General features: G+C 34.8%; 1 protein-coding gene across 1 annotated transcript in view; it reads left to right on the top strand.

Annotated features, from left to right (window-relative positions):
• LOC149777008 (nucleoredoxin-like) overlaps positions 1-14647 on the top strand; it is an 89959-nt gene that overhangs the window by 62897 nt on the left and 12415 nt on the right. The window contains exons 3-5 of the mRNA XM_089941757.1: positions 1092-1296; positions 3971-4059; positions 13922-14012. Of these exons, the coding sequence (XP_089797883.1) occupies positions 1092-1296; positions 3971-4059; positions 13922-14012 (385 nt within the window). The remainder of the gene's footprint in view (positions 1-1091; positions 1297-3970; positions 4060-13921; positions 14013-14647) is intronic.

Consider the following 14647-nt stretch of genomic DNA (forward strand, 5'->3'; position numbering starts at 1 on the left):
TTGATTTGTCTTGAGCTGACTTCTCTGTTCTGTCACATGTATGTTGTAAAATCCTCAGTGCTTGTTAGTTACCAGGCGTGATAAAACACCTATGTGTGATTCCTTTCCAGGACATTCCTTAAGTACTGGTAGCCTGGTAAGTTACCTGCCTAAATCGACCAGTGTAACCAGCTACTTTTTGCTGGCCCCTTTACCTCCATAAAGGAAGCATTTCATAACTCCCATGTTACTTTAAAATCATTGCAGGCTGCTTTCAATTTTAGGCAATATCCTGCTTTTAACTACCCCTGCCCTCCTTCCCTTCATATTCCAATGGCTCCATCCTGATATTCACCCTCCAGTATTATGAAACATATTTATGCTTAAAACTCATAAATTACCAGTACTTGTACAAGAAGGAAAGGGTAAACTATATCTTTTAAGTTCTACACTTAGGCTCAAATTACTTACATCTGCTTTTGAGTTTGCAGCTAGCAAATCAGTCAAACCGTGATTTTTATGTTTACCTAACAGAACATTTTACCACAATTCTTCAAGCATAGCTACTGATTAACTCAGCTCCTTATGTGGAAAATAGGGATGACCAAGGAACAGCTCATTAATTTGCATAGGTCATTATTAAATAATAATAATAATAATAATAATAATAATAATAATAATACTAATAATAATAATAATAATAATAATAATAATAATAATATTGATATTAATAATAATAATAATAATAATTATTATTATTATTATTATTATTATTATTATTATTATTATTAATTTTTTTATCATTTCAGGTGCAAGATAAAAATAAATCATATTTAATTACACTGGTTAAACTTATAAATTACCAATCTTTAAATTGTGTGTGTGTGTGTGTGTGTGTGTGTGTGATATGTTGCATATTTTTTTAAACATTACGGTTAGAAAATTCCTTCTTTGTACATGTTGTAGACTGAATAATTGGTGCTTGTAGAATGGATTAAATTGAGAATTATAGTGTCAGGTATGCTCATAGTCTATCCTTAAAATAGGCAGACAAATTAAAAATATAGAAGCCAACAAATTTCACTATTCAGTTTTGCTATGTTTGTTTGCAGTGTCCACCATGTCGAGCTTTTACACCACAGCTAATGGAGACATATACAAAACTAATGTGTGATGGGAGGAAGTTTGAGGTAGTGTTTGTGTCATCAGACCGCAGTCAGGAGTCATTTGACCAGTATTGCAGCACGATGCCCTGGCTGTCTGTGCCATTTGATGACAGTCGATTGGAGGAGTTGAAAAAATTATTTGGAGTAGATGGTAAAAAATTTTTAACAAAATGATTAGCTGTGAGTATACAACAAAAATAAAATAAAGCAAAATGAGTACAAAATTGGTTGATAAATTTGCTTTGGCCCAGTTACATCAAGATAATTTCTGAAGTTGAAATCTACACATAAAATATTTGATTAGTCAATTTTAAATCAGACTTAAATTTCAGATTTATGGATTCTCAACTTAAGTTTCAGTCTAAACCTAAGATATGTTGGTGAAGTAAAGGCCTAATCATATTTGTTTATATTTTTTATTGTAATATGTAAACTTATTAAAAACTTGAAAATTACACTGTTGCTGGTTGTATGTACATGTACATATTAAGCCTTCATATAGAACAACTCTGTGAGAAAGCATCAGATTATTGTCTCTGTTGTCCAGTTTAGAATGAAAACAAAAAAAGCCAAAACAATAAGGCAGCAAAGGAGGATTCCATGAAAAACAACCTACAGTAGAGACTGTATCCCCATATAGGTTGCATTTTTAGCTCACCTTGCCCAAAGGCCAAGTGAACAGATGATCTGGTCCTTCTCTTGTGGACTGCTTCAGTGGCCTAGTGGTTAGAGCATCTGCCTCTGATGCAGGAGGTTACGGATTCGAACCCCGGCCAAGTCATACCAGAGACTTATAAATATGGTACTAACAGCTGCCTCACTAGGCACTCGTCATTAAGAGGTTAGTGTTAGGACTGGTTGGCTTGGTGTCAGGATAATGTGACTGGGTGGGACATGATGCTACATGTCTGCGACATGATGCCCCAGTGCTAGACATGACTATGAACTGCCACACTGCAGACATGGTAGTGATATGACTGAAAAATTGTTAAAGCTATGTTAAAATTTAGATCACAGACACACACTTCTTCTCTTGTGTGCCTTCTCTTGTCTAGCTGTGCATCATCCATTCACAATTGTCATTTACAACTTCTTTTTTAATTAAAAAAAACTACTTGGCCAATTTATGTATGATTTTGTAAGGAACACTCTTGCTTCAAATCATAACTGTATAAATATATTTAATGGATGTTGATGTGTTAACTAGTATGGCACCATTACTGAAAATAGAGAAAACCTTTAGAGAACTTCTAAAAAATACTCATTGGAATTTGACCAGATTTGACCAAGCTTCTGGGCATAAAGGTCTATTAAAGATTTTCAAATGTTGATGCACAAACAAATGAGGTCACTGTTCCTTAAAATTAAGCAAAAACATTATGCACTTTGTTCAGAGAAACTGCTTATCACAATTTAATCAAAGCTGACTGCCTTTCAGTTTAATATAAACAAGGCTTATCTGCCATCAAATATGGCCACTGTTACAAAAAGAGAAAATCCTCTAAATGACTTCTTTTCAAAAACTACTCATCAGACTGTGACCAGATTTGACAGAAAGCATTCTGGCATGAAGGGCCTAATTATTTATATATTTTTTTTATAAATGATGCCAGTTTGTGATCAAGTGGCTAATGCTACCCAATTAATAGAATTTGACTAGACATCTGAAAACCTTTCAAATGTATACCTTGAAAAAATTGATTTAATAACATATGCAATTAAGAGCATTGCAAGAAAATTTAACAGAAAGCTTCCTACTGACCCAGATTTTTGGCCAACTGCTCTAGTATTTGGCTGTTAGGCAGGTATTAACTGGTTGAGCAATCATAGGCCCACTTGGGCCTCTTCTTTTAATTGTCATTATTTACTTTTGCATTAAAGATACTACAGACTTCCATGGACTTTAGTTCACCCTTTAGTTTTATGCAGTTTATTAAAACTTTCTGCATATATTATATTTATTTGTCTATAGTGTGCACTTACTGCAAAAAGGTGTAGACCTAGATCTGATTACATAATGTACAGGCATATCAATCTCCACTGTTTGCATGAAGTTGTGAACAGAATGATTATTACTGACCCTGATCTACTGGCACAATATACAGCATCAGATTCGACTCTGTGATAGTAGCAGGTGTGGATGGATTATACACAGGTAGATAAGTATAACGCCCTTCATTATAATGCCATTCCTGTAGGTAATTATGTATTAGTGAAATTACATGTGTAATCTACTTCATTTTAAGGCAGTCTCCTATAAGGTTGTGTAATATATGGCTTGCATGGACCCTGACGAGAGTACTATATGGTACTGCTCTGTAGGACTTCAACTATGATACATGTGTACAAGTTGATTCAGCTTCAAAATGCTTAACCCTGAATCTGCTGGCACATAATGTGCTGGTAGATATGGGTCTATGCAGTTTGTTAGGACTTAATAGAGTCTTCAGAACTTAAATCACTAATAACAGTGTGATTGCAGATCTAGTTTAAATTGCAGTTGGATCCAGTTTTTACATGCGGACTAGTACATCGGCCCAAGTGCTGCATCACTAAAACCTTTTCATACTGAGAAAGCAGCACATATAAAAGGTAGCCAATTGAAATGTTGAAAACAAGAAGGAAATGTTGTAACAATTGTTTGTTTTTTTTTATAAAAAAACTGACTGGCTGTGAAGACAAATTTGCATTAATTTTTTACATCATGGGTGTTATCATGGGTTGCAAGAAATAATGCCATGGGCAATATGGTCTAGGCCACTCAAAAGGGTTGTCAAGCTCTATAGCTCTGAGAATGAAATGCATTCAATGAATGTTTGTTGCAGGTATACCAATGATGGTGGTTCTTGATGAGACAGGCTCTATTATCACAATGGCTGGACGACTAGCTGTGATGGAGGATAGGGAGGGACAGGTCAGTATTAATTGACCACTGCTTTCAAAAAATTATTGACTTTCATTGAGAATGCTTCATTTGGGTATAGCAGTCCCAGAGCAAGTATAAAGCAAACACATTCCATGCATTGCAGCACCTGCAGCCACAATGTATTTTTTTATTCGTTAGAGGACCTAAGACATTTAGCTTTGTGGTTCGAGCCTGAACAGAGATGAAGCTTTTTCCACTAAAGATTTGAAAAGTTGCATTCAATTATTGACAAAAAAAACAACAAGGACCACTGTCGTAGAAGAACAGCCCTTGGTAATCATAGATCTATTTAGCTGCAGGTAAAAACCATATGCACTGAAGTCACAGACTAAAGTGTACCATACATACACGTTTATAAGATGAGACCAACTGCAAAATGCACAGACCCAGATCTACCATTGCATAATGTGCCAGCAGATCTGGGTCTGTGTTTGTTAGGAGTAATCAGTACAACAAACAACATAGACCCCAATCTGCCTGTAAATTACGCTACACCTGATCCGAGTCTTTGCTCATTTCAGTTTGACTCACTTAATAAGTGAGTATATACGGTATATATAACATTTTGGGGTTGAGAAATTCATGTGTTAGTTAACTGCAATAAAAAGTCAGCAATTGTGTTATCAGTATTATATAATTTCTGTGAACTTGAGGGTGACATTATGATTGAACACTTTTTGTGCGATATAATCAGGCCCCCCCCCCCCATATTTGGTGTTGTAGTAGTCTAATAATAACTATTCAATGGAGAGAGGTTTGCCTTTCCCTCTTATTAGTACAGCATTTCCTATAACAACCAAAGTTTTCCTTTGGAAGAATTGACAAAGATAGATCTGAAACATAAACGTCTTGGCAAGACAATCAGTCTTTTTTCTAGTAGTATGTACATGCATTGTAATCTGTGTCTGCATTCAGTTGGAAAAATATCAGGCTCAGTATTTTAAGTCATAATTAATTTAGTCCTAAATGAACTGGAATGGAGTTCCCACCCCCCACCCCTTGAAAATCTGAAACTGTTTGGAATTTTTCAGCAGTAATATGGTATTTGTTGCACTGGCACTGACTTTTCCTGATCTTATGATAAGCTTATACAGTTCACATCTGTTGGGCTTATCAGATACTCACAAAGTCCTAAGTAATAAGGAGGTCAGAGAAGAGGGCTGACAATCAAGGTCTGTTAAAAAACCAAGCTTGTATGATGGAGAACATCACTGGTATAACATGCTCATTAAATAACAGGCACATATTGTCCTCAGATTTTAGGAGAGGTTGATTATTTTTTCAATGTGTTATGAGAAAGGAGAAAAAAGAAAGTGGTTGTGAAAGAACTGTTACAGAGATGACTATGAAAATTATGATGACAGTGATGATGTTAATGATTAGAATGGTAATGATGTTGATGATTAAGATGAGGAGTACAGTGATGACAGTTTCTACTGCATTGCTAATAATAATAATAATAATAATGATAATGATACCATACTACCTTAATAGCAAGAAACACTACCACCACCACTGCAAAAATAAAACAAAAACAGGAATGAGATGACTTTTGGACAAATATTACCTTTTGACATTCAGTGTTGCATCTTGAGTGCAGAATCTTATGGTTTTCTGTAATGTTGTGCCCTGTGTTCCCCAAATCTATTGTAACCCCTGTCCACTCATTGTGTGCACTTTCTCATTGGGAAGAAAATTTAAACCTATGCCTGCTACCGTAAGATGGCAGTTGGCGTCTGTTTTAAAATGACAAATTAATGGCAATCAAAACATTCAATATTTGTTGTAGTCTGCCAAAAAGCAATGTCAATTCTATGTCATTTGCTAGTGTAGTGTATTTGCAAGGTTGAAGGCACATTTATGTGGTGAATATTTAATTTGTATGTGGCTGAATTAATGACAATATGGGCCAAATTTATGTAAATAAAAAATTTGTCATTTAATCAAGACATTCTTAATTTGGAAAGAAAAATAAGTTGGAAAAAAATTTATAATAAATATTATAAATTTTGAGTAAAAGTTAAATGACAGCGAGATACAGAAAGGAAAATTCCGTAGTGCAGATTTTCATTTGAATCGAATATTCCATGTTAATGTTTCATGAGTTACTTGAGCACTAGACGAATTATTTATTTTTTTAAAATACATGTGTCTATGGAAGAGATAATAGCACAGTGCAGATGTCAAAGTTAAGGTAGAAAACCAATCAAAGGAAATAAGAATTTTTTTTAGTACTATTAGTACAGTATGTTAATTTACTGTGTCCCTTATAATGTTGGATGTCCCCCAAGTTTGATGCTGGAGGACTCAAGTGTCCCCCATCCTTGGAAAATTATATTGTTCTATATTCAACACTGGACACTAGATGTCAAACAATGTGAAAATGCATAATACACCATCATCTGTAATCCATCCTGCCAATGTGGACTCTCTTTTATGTTCACCATGTCCACATTTAATTTGGTCATTCAGAGTAGTGTTCATTTTCATTTTACTCAACCTTCTACTTCTGCAGGACCCCACTTACCATCAGAGTGGTCAAAAGGACCAAAATATAAATTTAATTAACTAATTTGATCAATTATTGTTATAACAGATGATATGCATTATACAAAAGATCTGTTGGAACATCATGAAACATTGTTCCTTGTTGCTGTATGGGACTGGTATAATTGGAGTCGATGTACTTTATTTATATGAAATATAACCCACACCCTTCTGTACAGCAGTGATCCAGATCTCTTGTCAGGTAATGTGCTGGCAGATCAAAGCCTATGCTATTTTGTTCAAGTCATTTTGTAGGTCTGAAAACATTGAGCCATATCTGCCAGTGTAATATGCAATTAGGGATCTGGGTCTGTGTTGCCTGTGTTAAATTATTAGTAGATCAAAAAGGGTGGAGCTTTGTCTGCATGCATATTGTGCAGGTGGGGTCCTGAGTCTCTCTTGTTTGCAGTTGGGTGAACTTGTTACATGGATAAACATGGTACATGATGACTCAGTAGGGTACACACAGTTTGGCATATGTGGTAACTAGAAATGGATTATATAATATCCATATGTGCTGCCAAAACTCATACCTCAAAAGAATTGTACAATATGCTAGGGCTCTTGAGGGGTTGTTTTAAACATTTAATGTGTTTGCAAGTTCTGATAAACTTACGTTTCACAGGGGAAGTCAAGTAGTTTTATACACAAGGGAGCTAACTTGGACTCTCCATTAGTAACAAGTTACTGTCATAGTTTGCCCATTACTTATGCACATATATCCTTGTCTACAGTGTTCTTTTTATATATCTGCCATAAAGCAAAGATTATTATGTTATGACATTGTCCATCCATCTGTTTGCTTGTCTGTTACCAATTTTGTTTCCACACAATAACTCGAGTTGCCCACCATCTGCAGTTACCAAACTTTGTGGATGGCTTCCACTCGGGGTAAGGAAAAACTGTAGCAGTTTTGCGATCAAATGTCAAAGATGTAAGTCACATTGATAATAAAATTAAAATGGTTTACACGCAGTGAGTTTTCCACCATCAACAGGTACCAAGCCTTGTGTATGCCTTGCACTTGGGATAAAGAAGAACCCTATCAAATTTCAGCGTCCAAAGGTAATTCTCACTGTGACTGAAAGAACAACAATGTTTTTGCGCAGTAACTTGAGTTGACCATCATTTACAGCAAGCACACTTTGTGGATAGTTTGCGCTTAAGGGTTAGAAAAAATCCTATCAAATATCAGGGTCAAAAGAGTAAAGGTGAAGGTCACTGAGACTTAAAAATAAAGAAATATGGCATCAGCCATTCACTATACTCTTGTTCTCAGGGCCGTAGAGAGGGATCACAGGCCCTGGGGTAAGAAACACCTGGGCCTCTCCTAGTTCTTGTTCAAACAAAAGTTTTCTTTTATAAAATTTAAAAGTGTTGTTCAGCCTGGGCCACCTTATGGGCCCAGGTCCAGGGGATATATCTCCGGTTGCCCCCCCCTCTTGTCGGCCCTTCTTGTTCTCTCTTATTATATTACTATTGTTACAGTCTGTTTGCTTAACAGTCACTATGAAAACAAGGGTATGAATTATTCTAATACTTTTTGATACAGTTGGAGGGAGGGGATATGAGAATGTAATGGTGCAAAAAAAATAACAGATTTGAGGAATGGAACAAAAACAAAGATGCCTGGAAATTTGATCCAGCTTTGTTCTCTTTTGAGTCAAGGCAAGGATCATAATAAATTGATTCAGCCCTGTCCATCAAATGATATAAACTGCCTTGCTTTTGAATTTGATATTTTGACACCTTTTGAGTTATGCTGAATGTTTGACTAGAGCAGAGTGAGTAAAAGCAAGATAAGAAATATTTACACATCAATTCATTCCAATGCCATCCTCATGAAACAAAATGACTTGGATTTCCATCATTCCATGTCATCTTTTAGAGGAGTTGTATCCCCTGATTGCCCTTTCTCATGTCTTTGGTTTGCCAGCACCAGTTGCTCTGTTTAAGGTTTTAAGCATTTGGCTTTCTGTGGTGAGTGTGACTTTTGCAGTCCCGTACAGAAAAATCTCACCAATTCACATGAACTGCTCATAAGCTGCACATGAGAACCTTGTTAGAAATGTATGCAGATTGGGTAAATTTTGCAAGCTCATGTGTAAAGTTTGTTAGATCTTGTGAGCCAAGGAAAAACTAACCTGATTTTCACATGTGCAGATTTTGCTCATATGAGATTTTAAAGTTTCACATGAGAAAGTAGAACTTAGAAAACATTCTTTTCCATTACATACAACCATGTTTGAAAATAAGACCGAGTTTATGGCATGACCATGTATTTATTCTTGTTAACATTCTGAAAACGTTTTTGATCCAGATTTGATTAAACTTGGAATATATATTTATATCATCAGTATCTCAAATGAGTTGGAATATTTTTGAATGAAGTCTATGGTATGAATATTAATGTAGTGATCTTGCATCTGATTGGCTGAGTTTGTTACCACTCTGGATGCCATATTTCTGATCTGGTTTGGATCAGTTCCTATGTAATCAAAATCTCATTCAAATTTGAAAATAAATGAGATCTATACATATTAACAACATGATCTTACATATGGTTAACAGTCCTTATTACCTCGCTGGATTTGATTTTTGGAGTAAACTTGGTCAGTAGATGTAACGTTGATCACATTTTTATAAGACTTGGAATGACTTATATCATCAAGATCTCTGATAAATTCTCAAATGAGCAAGATACACTCATAATAATGAGGTGATCTAGAAGACAATTATTCCCAATCTGATTTTATCAGAGTTGGTTTGTTAAGACTCTATGATCACAGACTTAAGTAACAGAAAAGAAGCAAAACCAACAAGTTTTATAAAACTTAACAAACAATTTAATTATCAAAGTTTAAATTAAAAATATGAGATAACTTACAATATTATGAAGTGAATCCAAAAGGTCTATGAAAGTCCTAAATGAATGCAAAATTCCTTATACATTTCAATACTGGAAATGTACTGGTCCTATCAGCAACCATGACGTTGTAAAGATGGCATTATCCAGAATTCCTTCGAACAATTTATAGCAGTTCCAGAATACATGTATTAGTGTAGTCCATATAATGAGCACTTTCTATTTCCACTGAACAGTCCAACAAATGTTTTTCCTTTTGAATAATACTACAACATAAAACATGTCTGCAGATTTACAACATGAACACAATAAGTGTGAATGACTCCAAAAATCGGAATTAATCTGAATGCTTAATTTTCTCCTTATATACACTGTATATTGTCCTGTATCTCACAACAGACCCCATGACAATATACAGTACTCATTTTGCGTTGAATTAGACCTATTCACGTGACCTAGCACAATGGGAAGTTATTCTCGTAACATCGAAATCACATCAGTCACTGAGAAATTATTATTAAGATTATTATTAATAATTTTCAACACATACATAAGCATCTATTTATAGATCCTATGTAATTTGTGTTCTTATCAGAGCCAGGTCATATACACAAACATATAACAAAAGATATTCTATACAGTTTGCAACTACATGTATGAATAAAAATTACAAAAATTAAATAAAATCATGTACCAGGAGTTACCAAAAAATATGAGTTATACATTGAACGAGTTTGATAATCAGCAAGATCATGCATATTAATGAGGTAATACAGCATACGATTGGAATGGCTTAAATCATCAATATATCCAATCTGTACATATTAATTAAAGTTAGAAATAGTTTTTAAATCACATGCAGTTATTACAAAATTTCTTTTACATTACTTGTTCCCTTTATCTTTAAATTAAAGCAATGGACATAAACCATGATACTGACTGCAACTCTCGCTTAATATCTTATGACTGAGACATAAATTTTGATTGCAGCATAGGTGAGTGTGGGAGGTAGTGATAAATTTTGGTTAACAAATGGGAGAAAGATGGGATTGGGTGTTGGTAACTTTCATTGGTAGATGAGAAATAATATCATTGATATATTTTAATATTTATGGATATTAGATCTTAAGAAGTCAGCTGGAGTCAGTAAATTGATTGCATAATTTGTCTGATATGATGTGCTTACAATTTAGTGTAATTGTAAAGTTGGAGTTGCTTCCCATTTAATATCAGAATGGGTGTGTATTAATTGTAAGCAGACTCTAAGGAATTAAGGCTTCATAGTTGATATTAAATTGATAAACCACTGGAGCCATCGGTATGTTTGTACTTGTTAATTCCTCAAGATAATGATTTTAAATGTCACCATATGATACTTCACTGATTATACATATATAGAGTACAATCCTCCATCATTCTACATCATCTATACTAATAAAAACTGAGCTGGCAGATAGCAATTGCATGGCTGTGGATACTACTTCGATATCAAAAGAAAAAAGTTAACCAAAAAGAAAAAGAAAGGATAAAAAATTTCATTTCATTAGAATTTGCAAGTTATTATTGAATGTATAACCGCAAATCCACAGATCTGCCAAAAGCAAAAACTTTGAGCTTTTCTGTGATGTGCATATCTGCCATAACACCACATGTCACATGAAAAACACAACTTTTTTTGCCCCCCCCCCCTCGACACAGTTGTATTTTTTTTTTAAAACATGATCTTAGTGGTATTTCAGAAGAAAAAAATAGAAAGATTTTAACCATGTCTGCATCTTTGTTAGCCAAGGTTCCAATATGTGAACCCTATCTACACCTTGGCAGATCGATCAGTTATTTCAGTGCTTTGTCCTAGCAGCATCTTTTGAATTTCATAGTTGCCTCCCTAAGTATGTAATGCCAACTAACCAATAGCATGTAACAGTGGTGCTTTTACATCAGCCGAAAATGGTAGAAGCAGTTGACTTCAAAAGGATACTTTGAAAGTTTAACATCGAAAGTATGACTACATACCAGACAGAAGCCATTACAGGTGTATTTGAGGGAAAGAATGTATTTGTACAAACCCACACTAACAGTGGAAAATGGCTTATTTATACATCCATTTCATTTGGTTCTCCCCTTCTCTCAATCATGTAGGAACAATGTTAAATAAATTGATTTTTATTGGATGTAATGGCTTGCTGCCACATCCATTGAAATTTACAGATAGGAAACACTGAAATGTCAGATTGATCCTTCAAGGTGTAGATATGATTGACATATCTGAACCTTGGCTGGTGAAGATGGCATGTTTGTAGTTTATAGTTTTTATAAACAGTAAACAATCCTATTGAGAGCCCATGTAAAACCATCCTCAGATCATATAAATCAGGGGTCGGCAACCTACGGCATGCATGCCATCAGGTTGCACATCAAGAGGTTTTGTGTGGCATGCAAAGGGCAGCCAGAAATCTTGATTTAACAGTGTTACTCTCTTACTGGTGGCACACACTCATTCATTATGTAATTAGTCTGGAAAAAAGTGGTATATTTAGTTAAAGTCAAATAGGTTGCCGACCCCTGATCATCAATTAAACAGTAATGTGGTCAAACATAGGCAACCATAGTTTCACAGGTTACTTAATTAGAATAGCTAGGGTGAAGCTGTGTAGACTCCTTTGAAGACCGCTGTGGTAGAGCCAGTTAGGATAATTTGTACAGGTAAGGTAGAGCAACCTAATTTGTTTGAAGTTATGTAAATCAGGCTGATGCATGTCGAAGAACAGAAGCCATCACACAACATTGCCTTTAATGAGAATGTTTAGTCCAGCTTTATTAAAGATTATTAGCAAGTTCTTGATGAGTGACAATGCTTACCTGAACTTTGATTTTATGCCATATATAAAATGCAAATACAATCATTTTGGTAGCTGGAATGGCGTACAAGTGTTATTTTTTAAAGGCAAAATGTTGAAATGCAGCTTTAGTTCTGGGAAGAATGAGCCATCCACACAAGTGAGCAGTGCCCAGTAAAACTGAATTTCATAACTCCTGCACATACTTTGACTTGGTAAAGCATGTCAGCAAAGGGGAGCATTCATTTATTGCATACACTGCATACACCATATCAACATCAGTCATTCAGGTAACATTTGTTGACATAGCAACACCACCCAGCATGTTTGATACAGCAATACAAAATGTTGAAAAATCATTTTCTGTGCTGAGAAAAGATCTTCAGAGAAATTTAAACAAGAATACCAACCAGTCACAAATGAGTGTGAAGATGAACACAAAAAACACTTGCATTACCTTCAACCCCAGCTACTGTAGTATTGAGAGCAGGAAAGATTGTGTGTGGAGATGGTATTGGACAATTCTAAATGTACCATTTTTGTTTGTAAGTGTAATATATGCTTCAGAGAAATCATGCTATTTGTTTGTTTTTTTAAATCAGATTTAAAATCCCAGTAATTTTCTGTAAGTTTACATGAAAAAATAACTTATTCATAGTTGGACCAGTTTGCTTTTTGGATCATGTGCACTGCCCCCCTTCATGCTTACCCCCACCCCACCCCCTCCTTCTTGTGAACCTTAAAACACACTTTTGAGTCTCCAAACCTCTTTACACCGTCTAGGAATATGGCAGATATGGGTTTGTAATTTTGACAAGAAATTAGTTTGACCCTACACACATATATTATTGTGATGTGCTGAGACAATGTATTAATTTAGCTTGTGTCTTCCTGTCATAGGATCATTAAGTTTTCAGCAGTTCTCAAAATAATCCAGCTTAACCACTGAATAAGCACTTAATTAATGTTTAATGGCGATATCACTCTCATTTACCCTTCTGATTTTAATTTATTAGCATGGAAAAGAAAGCTGTGTTTGATTATGTGATGCCTCAGTTATCAGAATGTGAATCAGGTTGTGTCGCTTTAAGCCTTTTTGTAAAATCTGGATATCAGTAAGTACATACATACAAATAAGAATGTGTAGAATGTAGCTTTTCATTGTCTTGAAGCAACATGCATTGGTAAATACAATAAGTATGGTAATAAAATGTCTTTCATTTGCCTATCCTTTAAATCAGTGACAGTTTCAACTGTATTATATTTCGGTTCAAGCAGGCAGTTTTTTCCATTTCTATTTTTGAAACCAGTCTAAACTAATTACAGAATAATTTTAGTAGGTCATGGAATGGCATATTATACAGAAATTGAAAATTAACCTTTTAAGTCTCAATAAAAAAGGCATTGAGGCTTTTTCTAATTTGAAAAACAAGCTTACACTTATTTTCCAGATTTTACAAATAGAAACTTGTTTAAACTCCCCGTTACATTAACCATTCTCATATCCCCTCCCTCCAACTGTATTAACTCAGGTATGCTAATGATATGAAATAAATAAGTTGAAGTAAAAATACATCTGCTTTTCACGTTTATTTTACAGGATTTTCCATGGTACCCTAAACCTGTTATAGAGCTGACAGAGGGTGCGGCAGTGCAGCTTAATGAATCTGCATGTTTAGTGTTATTTATAGGTATGGGTGTTCTGTCTCTAAGTCTTTGTTACTTAAATTGGTGTCACTTATAGGAAGATATTTATATGCCTGCCATAAAGTGGAACATATTATGTTGTGATGTCCATCTGTCTGTCTCTGTAACCACTTTTGTTTCCACGCAGTAACTCTTAACTCTAGTTTTCCACAGTCTGCAATTACCAAACTTTGTGGATGGCTTGCGCTTGTTGTTAGGAAGAACTCTGTCAATATTGGGTCAGAAAGTCAAAGGTTAAGATCACTGTCACTGAAAGAATAAATGTTTCTGTACAATAACTTGATTTCTCTTCCATCTACATTAACAAACCCTGTTGATGGCTTACATTTGGGGTAAGGAAAAACCCTATAAATTTCAGGCCAAAAGGTCAATGGTCAAGGTTACAGTGACTAAAAGAATAAAAATGGTTTCCACAAAATAACATTAGTTTTACATTGCAGACCTGTATCAAATTGTATAGATGACTTGCACTTGGCTAAGGAAGAATTCTATTGATTTTGAGGTCAGAGATCAATGTCACTGTTATTGAAAGAATAAGAATGGTTTCTGCACATTGACATTATTTGTGTGACAGACCAGGACCAAACTTTGTGGATGGCACACTTGGGATAAAAAAAAG

This window comes from Sinohyriopsis cumingii, chromosome 18 (genome assembly GCF_028554795.1).
Source record: "Sinohyriopsis cumingii isolate HCF-2022 chromosome 18, ASM2855479v2, whole genome shotgun sequence".
Classification (NCBI taxonomy): domain Eukaryota; kingdom Metazoa; phylum Mollusca; class Bivalvia; order Unionida; family Unionidae; genus Sinohyriopsis; species Sinohyriopsis cumingii.